We start from the raw sequence: 15,557 nt of genomic DNA on the forward strand, positions 1-15,557 counted from the left end.
GAGGGAGCGGGAGGGGGCTCGGGGAGTGCCGCCCGCCCCCGCCGAGCGGTCCCCGAAGCCCCCGGGGGGTGGGGGCGCGACGGCCCCGCGATCACATCTTCCCTGTCACCTCGCACCAGCGCGGAGCCGGCACCGCTCAACCCCCGTGGGACGAGGCTGGCAGCACCTCCGCGCCGTCGAGGACATGGGGCTGGGGGTCCCCTGGGCGTTTGCCGGGGCGATGCGTCCCTGTCTCTTGTTGTTATTTTTCTTCCCCCCGAGGATGAGCGCGCTGCCTGCCTCTGCCTTTGAATGGCTCTTAAAATACATGTGAGGAAACCTGTTGTGACGCCGCGCGCTCCGCCGACTAAAAATAGCAGCTTTTGTAGTACGGAGGGAGCCGGGGCGCAGCCGGGGCCGGGCAGCGTGGCCGCGGCGGTGGCCGGGCGTGGTGGCGGCTTCGTGATCCGCTCTCCGCCCAGGGTTATCGGGCAGGAGCAGCCGCCACCGGGAAACGCCAGGCGGGCGCGTTGCTGCCCGTCGGATGGGCTCGGGGTCAGGGATGCGGCTGGTGGGGGGCTTATCTCTGCTGAGCACAGATGCTGGTTGGGTCGAAGGAGGGAGCGGTGCGTGGTGTGTTCGGGCTGGTCCCGGAGTCTGTGGGGAGGGAGGGATGCGTGTGCATGGGGCCGCCCTGGAAACGGGGTGCTCCGCGGCCGCCCAGGGACTGGCGGTGGGAGGAAAGGGGACGGTGACATTCCGGGAGCGGGCACTGCCGCGTGACTGTCTGGTGGGCGCGGGACGGTTTGGGGATTTAATCAGAAGTGAGGAGGTGGGTGGGGGGAACCTCTTCAAGCTTCCCGTGACGGCAGCGGCATGAGGTGGGGAAACATCCAGGCCACGAGCGACGGGAACTGAGATCTCCGAACTCTCACAGTGTGTCAGGGTCTGTTTCCTTCCTCCTCCTCTTCCTCGGGCTGAGAGCCCGCTCCCCTCCCTCGTGGGTTGTTCCGTGGAGGATTTATTTTATAGATTCTGCTGAAAGCAGGCCATGAGGTCTCAAATTAGGAACGAGCCCCCTTTGGGCAAAGTTGTTACAGAAAAGGGAAAGGCCTCCATTTTCGCTTTCACCTGGCCGCCCCCTCCTTTGCCAGCGTGCCTAAAGCTGAGCTGGGACTGCGGAAGGTGGAGGGAGCCAGTGAGAGGAAAGTGTTTCCCTGAAAAGCTGCACGCCTTTTTCTTGCACTTACAGTTTTTGTAAGCCCCGTGGCGGGCGCAGCCCTACGCCCCAGCCCGGCGCGTCGTGCCGTGGGTGCTGTCGGGGTTTTAGCAGCGAATGAGTTTACCTGGTGATTTTTTCCCACTGATGAAAGGAGCGTGCGTCCCTCCGCTTTTTCCCCCCCTGTCCTTCCGTGTGCGTCCGCGGTGCTGCCTGCGGAGAGCCCTTCCTCGAGCCTTCCTCGTGCAGTCACTTCCTCGGGCTGATGGACGCCGCGGCTGCCCAATGGCAGCGCGCAGGGCTGCGCGGCCCCGGAGTTAACTCCGCTCCCGCCCGGCCGAGCTGCCGGACCTGGGGCTGGCAGCGAGCAGCGACGGGGATCTTGCCGCAAGGTTGGGCACACGGTGGCTCTCGCCGTCAGGACACCCTGCCCGCTTCTGCAGGCTCTGAGCTTGACAGGGCTTTGAGCCCTGTTAAATGTTCCCGGCTGTATTACGCCAGGTTCTTGCCTTGCTTCAACAACTGTTTCTGAACCAGAGGCAGAAATGTGTTGGCTTTTTTTTTTTTTTTTTTTTTCTCCCTGCTTGCCTGTCAAGGACAGCGTGCTTTGTCATGTTTTATGTCATTTCTGCGCCGTCGCCCGTCTCAGCAATCTGTTGCAGCATGGAGTTCAGTACTGCTGTGTGCCTCCTGAAAGGGAAAAATACAGATCAGCTTGATACCCTCTGATTTCCATCAACATTGGAAGATGATTAATGGCATGGAATGTGCTGCAGGACTTGGTATTGAAAATCTCTAGCTGTGTGAGATGTTTGGGAAGTGAAGAAAGGACAGCTGGGAGCGCTGGCCCCTGCGGCAGTCGGGGTTTGTGGGATAAGCTTGCTCGCTGATCATTTTTGTAAACATCCAGCTGTGAAATACTTGAGCAGTGCTAGCACTTTCAATTATCAGGAAGTTTCAGGCTCAGCACCCTGTAGAGATGAACAGGCAGTTTCCACTTCTGTCTCAGCTATTGTTTGAGGCTATCTTCAAACTTGGGGAGAGAGTCTTCCAAGCATGAAGCAAGCACAAGTGATGCAGTGCTCTGTGACCATCAGCACAAGGGCTGGGGGAAGGCAGTAATGAGAGCAATTACCCTGGCACTGCGCTCCCGAGTGGAGGGACAGGCTGCATAGTGGATCCCACTGCTTTGCAATATTGCGGGATGCCAAATAGCGAAGCTGCTATGTTCCATTATTAGCAGTTAGTGAAGATCTCTGACTTAATGGCTGGCATTTGGGGTCAGGAGCAGCAAAGTTAGGAATCCTAATCCCAGCTCTGCCCCGGGGTCCAGCTGTGCGTCCGAGCAAGTTATTTGTTGCTTGATGGCTCAGCTTGTCTGGCTGGCAAGATGCATCTCTGGGCTGGTGATGCTGAGGTGTAATTCCAGTATATCTCTGTCACCGCGTTTTACAAGCACGTGATGGAAAAAGTGCTGTAAGCTTGTCAGTACCAGGGCTGGCTGTCGCATACCTTTCCCCTTCAGCCTCCTCCTCCATGAAGTTTCAGAGGTGTCACACAGGCGTACCCGCCTGGTACTCTGTATCCCTGCTCCCTAACCACAGGCTCTGTGCAGCTTCTGACTAGGTTGTTTACCAAACCACTGAAGACTGTCTGATCTGTGTCCAGACTTCCCCAGAGAGCGCCTCTGAAAGCTGTGTCCTGGCAGCTCTCAAATGTGCTCTGAAGGTTCCTGAATCTCCTCTTTGCTGCTGGATGCTGGTTCCGATCCATAAGGGAAATGGAAAGCTGGCCAGCTGGGCGAGGGCTGCGTGGAGCTCCTCTAGAACAGTAAACAGTGACTCACCCCCTCCTTGTGTCTTCTCTCTCTTCATGTCAAATATATTGCCTCGCATATGCTTCTCTACTCTCTGATTCACACCACCAGCCTGTCCCTCCCCGCTCTCATTACAAATGAGTGACAAGCGTCAGTCTGCCTTACAGGATGTGTGAAGGTTGTCAGAGCAGGAGAATGGCTTTTTGAATGATGGGGAGAGGGATGGTGCTCTGCCTACCATGCTGCAATGTGCTGGAAATCCGTGTCGTGCCTCCGAGCGGCAGAGGCACGGTGACAAAGATTTAAGCATCTGTAGTTGCCTTCACCTGTCAGCTCAGATGTTACCCGTGGTAGGCACATTCGTTTGGCTAGCGCTCTGGAGCGGGGAATAACTTGTGGATAACCGAGAAATTTAAACAGCTGCCTAGGAATTAAATGGCTGCATTTGGGAGAGAGTAGAGTATTCCCTGCATAGCTGTCGGTGCCGAACTGAGACGTGATGGCAGAGATCCCCGTCGCCGCTTGAACCTTGCGCTGTTTTTCTGCCCTCGGGAAGTTGTCGCTGGCCCAGCGGAAGGTGAGGGTTGCGTGTTTTCAGTTTGCTGTATGTGTGTGAGGATGGAAGCTAAACACCAGCAGGGCTGTCTGCCAGGCACTCATGTTCTGGCCAGGGTTGTCTTTCAGTGTAGAAAGAGTTTTTAAAATTCAAGTCCATCCGCAGTTGTCGGGTGTCGGCAGTGACTTTATAGTAATTCCTTAATGTGTAACGCGCTTGGAAAGCCCTGTAGCATGGAAAGTCTGAAATCTCACTCTGGCATGTTTTCTTTCTTAATTGCAAGCCTTGTGTGGAAAGCTCTGTCCGACCTTTGCCTGAGTCAGGCTTTCTGCTGCCTTTCCCTTTCAAAGTGAAGGAACTGCGATCTCTAGATGCTCGAAGCTGAGACTGTCAGGCTTAGGATGTCAGCTGGAGACCTCCAGGTTTTTGGGATGAGGCATAGGAGCTGTCTGAGAGAGGGAGAGGGCGTTGGCAAGGCTGTCAATGGGTAACTATTGCAGAATTACAAGGGCTCTTTATGTAACCCACAGTCAAAACACTTGCTGTAAATACGAGCGTGGAGCTGCTCTGGAAAAGCTTTTTCCCCTCACAGTTGGTGTAATACTACTTGCTGCTTTATTGATGTGGCGTTCGAAATGTGTCGTACTGCTTACAGAGCAGGGATGTAACGCGGTCCTCGTTCCAAAAAGCTGAGCTCCTAATTTTAGATGTGATGCAGCAAACGCAATTAAGGAAAGAAGGGCAGGAGTAGGGTAAAGACTAAAAGGGTTCTAATAATCAAATTGCAGGCAGGGTCCCAGAAGACCCCTGTGCAGCATGTTTAGGGAACGCTGCTGGGTATGGCTTGTTTGCAGAGTGGTTTATGATTCTGTTGTGGGGTTTTGCTTTGTAACTGTGGGAGATGCCATGCTGATTTTTAGTGTCTTCTTGCTGGTAGCTGAATAGTCTCAAACAGTCCTGATGGGAAGGATTTGGTAGATGAGGAGATGGGACCCAAGGCCCTGGAGGACTGCTGATGAGGATTGCGAGTGGTGTTGTATCGGTTTCGAGTGGAGCCTGGGCCACACCTGTGCCTTCACCTAGTGCAGAGATAAGACTCTCCCTGGCACTCATATCTGACTGTGAGACTTGAGCCTGTTTGAGTGTTTCTACTTGCTCTATGAAATCTTGCCCTTCGGGTCAGGCCAGCCCACAGTCTCCCATCCTTGTTTTAAGAGGGTCTGGCATCACAATTCCTGTTGGTGCCTTGAACCTCCTCATTAATCTCTGTGTCAGCAGCAGCCATGGCCATGTCAGTCAGTCAGCCCATGGCCCCTGGTGCAGTAGGGTGGATCCCAGCCTATCTGGGAGGGATGCTGGCCCATCCAGAGTGCCTTGGTGTGTGGGGGGGAGACAGGTGTGCAGCAGAAGACGCTGTGCCGAGCGCCTGTGCTGTCCGCTGAGGAATGTGCAGGGTAAGGAGCTGTTGCTTTGGTGACATGGAGCAACAGGTGACCAGAAGGGTTTCATCACTTAGAGCCGGAGCATTGCTTGGGGTGGCAGGTGAGCCCTCACGCTGACCCCCACTGGAGGCAACCTCACCCCTGGGCTCTTGTTTTCCATGATATTTTACATTTCTTTCCATCTCCGCGCAGCCAAGTGGCCGCGTTCAGTTTTTCCATCGGCTGGCGCAGAAAACGCTTTGAAGACGCGCTTGGGTGAGGATCAAAAGGCTTTTTGTGCAGTTGGTGGGTGTGACGGGGCTGTCGTTGGCCTCCCCCTCCTTTTTGCCTTTCCTTTTCCGGCGTTCGCAGCGCGGCGAGCGGCCAGCGCGCCCCTTCCCTTGTAGGGATGGGGGCGGCGAGGGAGGGGGGATGCCGCCGAGGGAAGGAAGAGTTTCTGATGCTGTGGGAATGTGAGCGCTCAAACTCTGTAAACAGCTGGTGACTCACTGCATAACTATGGCACCAACTGCCTGCGGCCCGGCTGCGCCTCTGCAGGGAGGGGGCTGCCGGCCCTTTCCTCTACGCACTGGCAGCGCCTCTGCGCTCCTCAACTCCGAGACCGGTTGGCCAAGACAAGGAGCTTTTTCCTTCCTCCCAGCTGCCAGTGCCTACGTCTGCGCCTCTGGCCGGGAGGTAGGGGTGGGCAGCAAATGCCTGGTGCGGAGGGGAAGCGATGGACGGTGAAAGGGCAGTGCTGGGGTCTGAAGAGGTGCCTGTGCTCGCAGGAGATGCTGCCCTGAAGAGCACGCAGACAGAGGTTGGGCACATCCCCGTCTGTCTGTCGGAGGCAGCTGCGGGGGGCTGGGACTTGCCTCCCCCCCCTGCCCTGTGCCCTGCCCATTCCTGCTGTCCTGTCGAGACAGGGGCTGTGGCTGGAGGTGTGCCCGGGGTGGGGCTCGGTGCTGGAGGAGAGCAGGGAAGGACTCGGTGATGCCCTAGAAAATGCAGCGCACACCAGTTGCTGTAAGTGGTCCATTCATCACGGAGCATCTTGGCTTGTGTGCTGTGCGGCTGTCCTTGTCCCTCCTCCAGACACGGAGAGCTGTGCTGTCTCGGGCTTAAAAATAGAGGAGGCGCCTAAATACACTCCCTAATATCTAGGATAGTATCTTGCAGCTCTGCAATTACAGGATTATTTTTTTCCCCTCCTGCTCTTCATCTTGATTTTTACGTAAGTCGTGTGCTGATGAGGTGTCTTGACTGATAAAATTCAAGTGACAGCAGCACAGGCTGAGCCAGCACCTTCACCCACCCGGCTCCCCCTGGTCCCCACGCCCCACCTTTGCACCCCCCCAAATCCCGCCACCCCTGTTTGCAGATATGAATGAGTTTGTTTACTCTCCGACGACCTCGTGATGTCTTTGCACAGACATGACCTGAAGTCATTATTGCTTTTGGGCTTCTCTGTTTCCATGGTGACTGTCTCCGGGTTGGCTACTTTCCCAAGGTCACCATGGCAACTATCAGAAGGGAATCATGCTTGGGATGCTTTGGCTGGATTTTTCATGAATGATTAGGATGTGTGACACGATGCAGACGTGGAAATGGGGAGGGTTTGGGCTGGGCTGGAGAAGGTGGGGGGAGAGAGAGGACTCCCGCCAGACAGGCAGCGCTCTGCGGTACCGCGGGTGTGCAGCCCTCGAAGCTGCCCTGCGTCGGGGGCACCGGTGCCTCACCCCCTCCCCGCTGGGGAGCCGTAGCAGAGGCTGTGATGGTGGCACAGCTGCCGGTGCCTCTCCCGGGGTAGGTACCATCGGGCCGCCGTGCTGCCGTCACCATGGGGTGAAGGGGTTGGGTGGAGGTGCAGGCAGGTGGATTTTCTGCAAGGCGCTGGTCAGAGGGGTGTAGTCTCTGGCTGAGGTGAGAGTGAAGGGCAGTGTCGCGGCAGGGGACGGGCTGGCTGCCGATGGACATGCCTCCATGTCACTAGAAATATCGAGCAGGTTTGCTCTCTTGGTCTGGGGCTGGAGGATTGGGAAGCAACAGTCTTGGTGTGTTGGGAGAGGTGAACTCCTTCCTGGCTTTGTTGTCGGGGGCTTTTGTTTCTGTTGTTTGGGTTTTCTGGTCGCGTCTCCTTTGGGTGGGGACAGCGCTGGAAGCAGGTTACAAACCAGGCAGCTTCTCTCTGGGTTGCTGGCTCAATTTTGAGCCGGGTTAATAATCATCAAAATGAGAATGAAGGGAGTTGTTGTCTTGTGGCTTTTCAGTGCCTTTTATGAGCAGAGGTAACTCGTAATTCAGTCCCTAATAGGCCATTTGGAGCGTCTGGGATTCCTCCAGAGGGAGGTGAGACAGTGACAGGGCCTTGGAGGCCACGCTCCATTCTCCCCTTGGGAAGGGGTGGCACATGGCAAGGTGGTGCGTGGTGCTTAGTGTGACTCTTGTTTACAGATGAGTGTAGGTGTCCTTCTTTCCTCCCTGCCCTGTCTTCTCTGCTGGATCTTAGTGTGGTTAATAGCAAAATACGAGGTCTTGGTGTTAAAAAGCAATGCACTTGTCAACACAAATTTCTCTTTCTCTTATCTGAATAGGGTGATATCTGAATCCATCCCAGTGCTTCAAACAACTGTGTGGTTATTTCTTCAAATGGTGGTTGAGTTGGGGGTTTGGACTGTGTGTTGGGTATCTTCTTCCTGCCCTCATCTCCGAGATTAACCTGGAAACCTTGTTTTGTTTTTCCAGTTGCAATTTCTGAGCAGTTTTGTCCGGAAGACTGTGCTCAGGTTATGACGACTAATCCCAAACCGAACAAGGCATTAAAGGTAGGGAAGAAGCTGAGTGGGTGGTGCTGGGTGGCTAGGGAGGCTGTCACAGAACTGTGCGATGTTGTTCATACGTGACTGTTCTTTTTCATTCCAAGAGACTCTTACAAATGGGTGCTGATACAATTTCCCACTGTCTACAGGAAAAGTTAGGGTAGAAAAACACTGGTATTACCCAGAAAGAGGCCTGAAGTCTCTGGGATGGCATGGAGGTTGGCATATCCCAGCAGCTACCCAAGAGTCTTCTGACTATAGGAAGTATTGGCAGCATCCTGAAACCAGTGCTCCCAGGCTTGGAAATGAAATTCTTTTACTCTCAGGACTGGGAGGCACTGGGGAAGGGAGTTGTTCAGCTGGTGTCTCCCAGATCCATGAGACAGTAAATGCCTCGGACATACCGGCTTGATGGTGTTAATGCATTACTGAACATTGGTTTCCAGTGCTTTGGCTCTTCATTCCATATGTCCTGCAGTCTCTGAAAAGACAAAAGGATAGTGTCTTAAAAGTTCTGGGTTCAGGGATACTGAAGGTCTTTTTCAGCCTAAACAATTCTGTGATTCTGAAAATAATGGTGGTGGCAAATGTGCTTGAGAAAAGGACAAGGCCTTGGTGGTTTTCTCATGTAACTTCAGTCCGGCCTGTGCCCCAGCAAAACCAAATCAGGCTCTGTCCTTGAAGCCAAGCATGGTTGGTTTTGTTCACTACTCAAATCCACAGTCTTCAACGAAAAGCCACAAAATTCTGAATTAAGCCCTGCATAGAAGCAGCTATTTTGCTTTTGAGATGCTGCACTGGTGTCCCAGCGTAATGCTGGGAAAAGGTGTCATCTTAGCGTTGAGTACGAATTCCAGGTCCTGACAAAGGACTTCACAAAAAAAGGCTTCAGCCAACTTTACATTTATCCCCTTGAAAATCTTGCTGTTGGGTTCACATTGGGTGTGTAAAGCTCACTGCTTTCTCTGACCTAAGAGGGAGACCCAAATGCAGACAGCTGCAGTGCTCAGATCTCTGCCATGCTTAACCCAGATGTTTTAGTGGAGCTTGTGCTCTCCACAGCACATCAAGGGTGTTTTCCAGGTAGGGCTGTGACATTGCTGAGGGGTGGTGGCCTTTTCTCTTTCTGCTGCCCAGAGCATCCCCTCACGTCGGGTTGCTGCTACCCCTGTGCTGTTGGTGTTTGCAGGTAAAGGAGGAGTCAGGAGAGAATGCCCCGGTGCTGAGTGATGATGAACTCGTGTCAATGTCCGTACGGGAGCTGAACCAGCACCTGAGGGGTCTCACCAAAGAGGAGGTCATCCGTCTGAAGCAGCGGAGGCGCACGCTGAAGAACCGGGGCTACGCTGCCAGCTGCCGCATCAAGCGTGTGACTCAGAAAGAGGAGCTCGAGAGGCAGCGGGTTGAGCTGCAGCAAGAGGTGGAGAAGCTGGCCAGAGAAAACAGCAGCATGAAGCTAGAGCTGGATGCCTTGCGCTCCAAGTACGAAGCACTCCAGACCTTTGCTCGTACTGTGGCGCGAGGGCCTATTACCCCGACCAAAGTTGCCACCACCAGTGTCATCACCATCGTGAAATCAGCCGAAATCTCATCCAGTTCTGTGCCGTTTTCAGCAGCGTCCTAGTGCCCTCGGTGGGGGGAACTAGCAGCCTTTCAGAGGGGAGGGGATAAGGCTCTTATGCATTGTTCCGGAGTCCTTGGTCACGTCAAGAATTGGCATTTTAAGAAGTCTCTTCCAAAAGTGCAAAAAACAGAAGAAAAAAAAAAAGAAAAGAGAAAAACAAACAAACCCAAAGGGTTCCTACAAAGGGAACTTAACTGGCTGCTTCTGTCTGGACTCAGTGGCTCCATCAACCTCTCGTGTCCAGGATTTGAGCTCTGTATGCAGTACAAATTGCAAGATCTGCTTCCTCCTTCCCCCCCGCCTCCACAAACCCCTCTCAGCTGTGGGCAGCTTTCCAGCTGGGAGAAGATACCTGAGGAGCCTCCGGAGTCTTCGTGAATGATGCTCAAGAGCCAGGAAACAGATGGACCGTAGAAATCATCATGTGAGATGAATGTATGGGAAAAAGAGTTTCCTTCAGTGGCCTCCTACTCCTTGTAAGAAGGGTCTCCCCTACCTTCCCCACTTCCATCTGATACTATTAACGAGGGAAGGAATATAGGCTTTTTGGATTTGATTTCATCCTGCTAAGAGTGGATGGGAGTGGGAGGATGATGGAGATAAATGCTTGGGTCTGACCACACCCATTAAGAATAACCTTTTGTTTTCAATCCATGCTGTTAAAATATGGAAAAATATATATTTTACATATTTTAATATGCCCCATTACCTGTGTGGCCTGTAAAAAAACTACATTGCAGCCTCCTTTATTCCAAGCCCAAGTTCCCCAATAGCTCCTTCCCAAAGGTGTGCCTGTGAATTGGTTATATTTATGCAGTTTATTTCTTCCAAATGATCTACAGTCTTGAAGTAGCAGCTTTCATTTCCTGGATTACCTGAAGCTGAAGGGAGGGAGGCACAGTAAATACTGTGAAGAGCAGTGTGATGGGGAGGAGAAGGGGAGATGAGGAGGAAAAATGCTGCACGTATTACTGGTGGAGGCAGAATTGGCTGTGAGAGAAGGTGGGACAGTTCTGCTGGGATCAGCACTATGAGAAGGGGTTTGTGCAGAGAATTTTGGAAGGATGTTTTTAAAGCACTGAAGTGTAACTAGAGGGCAATAGCATTCAGCCAGGAGGAGAGACGTTTAGAGTCTCCTCTTTGACAAAAGCATTGGTAGGTTAGCAATGAGCATCCTTAGCTGGGGAGCTGCGCTCGCCAGTCCTTGGTGATCAGAGGAGGGCTATGGGGAGGTCAGATGGGAGCTTGGAAGAGTCTTTCCCTCTCCATAGCACATCAGATGCTGAATTTGGGATCCAAAGAGTACAGTGAACAACCCTCAGTGTTCAGACAACCTGTGTGAATGTGACCCTGAAACTTGATGCTTTCTCTTGCAAAGGGGTGAGTTATCCCGAGAGGCACACGGAGGGCAGGATGGAAAATCAGTGCGTGTGTAGGGGACAGAAGAATTGGGATTGAGAAGTCGTTTGTTTGGCTCTGAGCAGTGGTTTGGGAGAGGGATTTCTGGCTTGGCAGTGGGCAGGATTTGGGAAGCTGAAAGGAGAGATTCTGCTGTCTCACAGCAGTGATGAAATGTTGAATGTTTCCAGGTCACTGTAAAAAAAAAAAAAATAGCTATGTTGGTGTTCGTGTGTTTTCTTGTTGTTTTTTTTCTTCTTGAAGTAGGAAAGAAAAGGGACTGTGAGTTTTGTAGGGCAGGTCAGAGACTTGTGGAATGGACGATGCCTGTTGTCATGCAGGTGAGAAGAGAATGAGATTGCTGAGGTTTAAGATGAGGAGAAGAGCTTAGAGAACTTGGGCTCCAGAACAGAAAACAAAGATCACGGAGAATTCATAAGTGGTTTGGACTGAAAGAGAATAATCAAGTGCTACCGTTGTTGGAAAGAGGACAGTGAACTGGCATCTGACACCCAGTATAATTTGTTGTTTGAGGCTTTGTCTTGCCTTGGATGGCAGTAAGTTGGTAGACATTCAGTGAAGCCCTACTTGTCTTTGGAAGAAGTTGTTAGCTTGCTTTTTCTTTTTTTTTTTTTTCACCTTGTCATCGGAGTCTCTGGATTTCCCAGGAGGATCCTTTGTGAAATAGGTTAATGAAAAGAGAAACCTCAGACTTGGTTCTCATTCAGTCCCCAACATCGACATCCGTGACCTTACTGAGCCAGAAAGGGTGTCAGTGAAATGCTTCCTGAAGGCTCGTTTCCCCTGCCAGATCCATGTGTTTTGGAGGGGAGCAGGGAGTTTCCTTCAAGTGATTTTCCAACATGTAGAGTTTGGATGACACTTAGTGTTACCTCATTTCTCCTCCATTCCCTCCCTATCTCCAAACAGGCAGATCGATGTCCTGTGTATCAGTTATTGACTCCCACAGCAGAAGCTGAGGAAGAGAAAGATGTTACGGTCATTTCCTGGTCCTCTCATGTTCTCCAGCTCACAGACATTGGACACTTTCCCAGACCTTACAGGTGCCTCCAAAAACAGGCAAAATGGAGACTCCTGGCACTGTTGGGGCTTTAAATGAAAACTTTAATGAAAAAGGCCAGTTGACTTGAAAATGCCCAAATGCTTCCAGTCTTTAAAACAGCTCCAGAGCTCCATAACATTCCTGGCTAGATAGGAACACCCTCTGGCTGCCCTTGACACCCCTCCGGGGAAATCAGACCTGTCTCACCAAAGGGGACGGAGGTCGAACTTTGTTCCGTGGGGTCTTCTTGCTGTTGGAATGAGTTGAGAAACATATCTTTATGTGGCACTTCCCTTGTGGCCAAGTATTTCTTTTTTTTCCAGTTCTTGGAAGGGTGCCAAAGGCTTGTCCTAGTGATTGCTAGTTTGGTGCTGGTAGGCACTTAAATCTCTGGTCACTCAATAAAGAACAAGAGGCCTGGGTGTTGTTAAAGCTGTTGATACCATAGCCATGGTAGGTAATCCATATTGGATATCCATAAGGACCACGTGGAAATATTTAAAGAGAGAGAAATATATATATAAATATATAATTATATACATTTTATCGTACAGATTTTTCGTAAAAAAGAAAAAAAATAATTTTTTTTCCAAGTTTGATACTGTAAATCTTTATTAAAAGAAATTGCCAGTCCAGGGCTCCCTGGGTGGTGACCTGGAGGGGAATGAAATGTCCTGGCTAAACTTCCACAGAGGGATCAGAATTGCAAGGTAACGTGGAGGGAGGAATGACCCGAAAGCTGTTGATCGCGTTGGAGACCCAGCTCCTCCACCCTCCTCCCTGGAGGGCCCTCCAGCTTGGGGTTGTCGCGTTGCATTCCTCTGGGGTTCGGTTCGTTTCTGTTGTGTTTTATTTTTTTTTTTGTTCGTTTTGTTTTGTTTGTTTGTTGGTTTGTTTTTTTTTTTCTCTCCGTCCTGCACTTGCCAGCCTGACACCCAGGGTGAGCGCGGCGTGGGGAGCCGGCGGCGTGGGACGCGTGCCCGCGGCCGCACCTCCCGCGCGTCTCTTTGCTGCAGTGCTTTGGATGCCGGGGCTCCCTTCTCTGCTTCTCTTAGCTTGTCCCCCCGACCCCGCTGAGGCACGGGGGCTGTTGCTGGGATCCCTCTCCCCTGGGCCTGGCCTTTCTTTGGTTGCTCCCCATCCGCAGCGTGACGTGGGAAGCGAGGGCTGGGCGGGAGGCAGGAGAAGACGAAAGCGTCGTCGCGCAGGGACCGGGAAGGGACACCTCTGTTCTCGTAGACGTGTTTGCTGTGCTCTCTGTCGGGAGTGGGGAACCTTTCCCTCCAGGGCAGCTCCAGATCGCTTTGAAACAAGGCAGAGTCTCTGCTCTCGCCCAACCCTACCGTCTGCTGGGAGGAGACCGCAAAATGCAGAGACCTGGGTGCCACGGCAGCTCCGGGACGGCGGGGAGGGACGAGGCGCTGGCACTGGGCCGGGGTGGAGGCGAGCTGTGCCACAGCGGTCAGGCCACGGGATGGCTCAGACCCGGGGAGGAGGAGAAGGTGGCAGTTTTTTCTCTCTCGAATCATTTAAACTTCATTGTCATGATTGTTTTTATTTAAAAAAAAAAAAAAGGAAAAAAAGAAAAAAAATGGGGAAAAAAAAAAAGGAGAAAAAAAAAAAAAGAAACAAAACACAACCGAAAACTTTTGTAATGTGGATTTGTTTTCCTTCGTCTGTATTTCAGTCTGCTGGGGTGTTTCTGTAGATGGTGGATACTTGCTTTCATTTTTTTAATGATAGAAGTCTTCTGTTTTAAGTTGTTTTTTATCACCAGCTCATTCTATCCTCTGTGGTTACTCAGTAATTTCATTTCAATATTTATTTTTGTGCTGCTTTTTTATTATAAAATAAATTATTGATATACCAAGCAATGTGGATTCCTGTTTGTAAGGCGAATAGCCCTGTGTATGTGTCCATTACTTCTCTTGACAGCCACAACGTAATTTATTGCTGTAAATTTAGCTGCAGTGACTGGTTTTTTTGTACCTTTCCAATAAAGCATTTTCTGGTTTCAGACTTGCCCTGGTCTATGGTCAGCGTTTTGGAGCCTGAATTGATCTTCAGTGGAGTGTTTTCCTCAGGTTTTTTGCTGCCTGTCCCCAGTGCAGCACACGGCTGGCTGTGGCAATGCGCTGAGTGATGTGTTTTTTGTAGGCAGGCTGGGCTAAGGCGAGTGGGATCTTTTGCAATCATCTGACCCAGCCTGCTGAAGCACATCTCAGCCTTGCTGTGGTGCTTTCTTGGGACGCTTGGAATGTGCTCCAGGGATAGCTCTTGTCCGAGCTGTTTGTCAGGTCCATCCCAGGCTCAGACCGCGTGTGTGTGTTCCTAACCCAGGGGCTCTGTCTTTGTGCACAGTCAGTGGGTGTCTGTGTTAGCACAACCAGGACTGACAGCTCAGCAGGCACCTGCCTGCAGTTGTGATGCTGGGCAAGGCCACTTGTGGCTTGGAGACACTGTGACCTGTCTTGAAGTGCTGGAGACAGACACTCCTCTCTCTTCCTTTGGGTTGTGAGATATCCCTTCACGGTTTCCCTGTGTGCCTGCTTGTGAATAAACTGCTTTAACCCCTTACATCAATCCTTCATCTTTTTGCTTTTCCCTGTTGGGGCTTTAAAAAGGCAGTACCTTGTGCCAGTGAGCTCCCAGGGGTTGTGTTGGCTTTAATTCCCTGTTCCAAGTGGTCGAGTTCCATGAGGGAACAGCTGAAGGGGGTAAAACACTTGTGTTGAGGCAGTAGGTTGGAGACAGATGGGTGTGTTGGCCAAAGCTGGAATTACGAGGTAGGGCAAAGTGGAGAGAAGCAGGGCTGAAAGGCTTTGTGTGTCAGCAGGTAATGGATGGTCATTAGGTAGGGCCAGGCAGGCTTGGCTGAGCAGGCACTGGGTGAAGCCTGGGGGTGATGGCAGTCTCTGTGCTGAGCAAAAGAAGCATCATCAGCTGCTTTGGCTCCTGCCTGGAGAGACTGCAGCAAGGAGCTGGTGACAATGGAAAGGACAGGGAGGTGGGCCAGTTGTGACTGTTGGAGGGAGGGAGGAGCATTAGTTCAGGAGGAAAAGGACATCAGAAATGGCCCAGGTGGAGGCCCAGCAGTGAAAGGAAACAACCTTCACCGTGCATAGGGGAGGAGCATAGAAGGTCTCTGTGAACAGAGCAGTAAAAGCGTGAATCCTGCTCTCTGGCACAGGTCTGGCAGTCTGGTGCCTGTCAGCAGCTGGGCGCAGGGACTCAGTGGGTGCTAGCACCCAAAAAAAGAAGTGTCTCTGGGTGCTGTACAGAGAGCAGCCGTGCATGAAAGCTGCCTCTGCTGTGGTGCCAGCAGCCACCTTCCTTCCCCTCTGCTTTTAGGGAGGTCAGCCCGAGCTCCTGCAGGTGGAGTGGCAGGGTGTGCCCTGTGACGATCATCCCTGACATGAGCAGGGTGCAAACCTGCCTGATCCAAACCCAAACAGCACCAGGAGATCCGATAGCTGCAGCTCAGCCTTGTCCTTGGGGAAAGCCTTAGGACAAGCAACAACGGGAAAACAAATCTGCCGACCACCGGAGCCTGCTGCTGGCAGTGAGAGACGCCTGTTCCTCCCGGGCTGCCTGCTGGCATGGCTCCAGGCACAGCAGGCTCCTGTGTAGGTCACCCGTGTGCTCGCTGCCAGCTTTCCCGT

General features: G+C 52.1%; 2 protein-coding genes across 5 annotated transcripts in view; one reads left to right on the forward strand and one right to left on the reverse strand.

Moving 5' to 3' along the window:
* The window catches only part of LOC121669167 (lysosomal alpha-glucosidase-like), a 15,575-nt gene extending 14,119 nt beyond the window's left edge, over positions 1-1,456 (reverse strand). Inside the window, exon 1 of the mRNA XM_042037744.1 lies at positions 1,326-1,456. The gene's annotated coding sequence lies outside the window, so the exon portion shown is untranslated. The remainder of the gene's footprint in view (positions 1-1,325) is intronic.
* Positions 287-13,914, forward strand: MAFK (MAF bZIP transcription factor K). 4 transcript variants are annotated; one of them, XM_042037754.1, is made up of 3 exons: positions 287-309; positions 7,737-7,816; positions 9,000-13,914. In XM_042037754.1, the coding sequence occupies exons 2-3, from the start codon at positions 7,781-7,783 to the stop codon at positions 9,432-9,434; spliced, it is 471 nt and encodes a 156-aa protein (XP_041893688.1). In that variant the 5' UTR covers positions 287-309; positions 7,737-7,780; the 3' UTR covers positions 9,435-13,914. The 4 variants fall into 4 exon arrangements, with proteins under 4 accessions (XP_041893688.1, XP_041893687.1, XP_041893689.1 ...); XM_042037753.1 differs by lacking the exon at positions 287-309 and adding an exon at positions 3,217-3,591; XM_042037755.1 differs by lacking the exon at positions 287-309 and adding an exon at positions 5,540-5,687.
* The last annotated feature ends 1,643 nt before the right edge of the window (positions 13,915-15,557 follow it).

Source organism: Corvus kubaryi, unplaced genomic scaffold (genome assembly GCF_017639235.1).
Source record: "Corvus kubaryi isolate FWS band 111438036 unplaced genomic scaffold, C.kubaryi_AGA036_p1.0 37387, whole genome shotgun sequence".
Taxonomy (NCBI): Eukaryota; Metazoa; Chordata; class Aves; order Passeriformes; family Corvidae; genus Corvus; species Corvus kubaryi.

Bases quoted from the DNA above. Each gene is read 5' to 3' on its own strand.
- MAFK (XM_042037754.1), top strand. From the start codon at position 7,781: ATGACGACTAATCCCAAACCGAACAAGGCATTAAAG. The intron at 7,817-8,999 runs GTAGGGAAGAAG...TGGTGTTTGCAG, and splicing joins AACCGAACAAGGCATTAAAG to GTAAAGGAGGAGTCAGGAGA.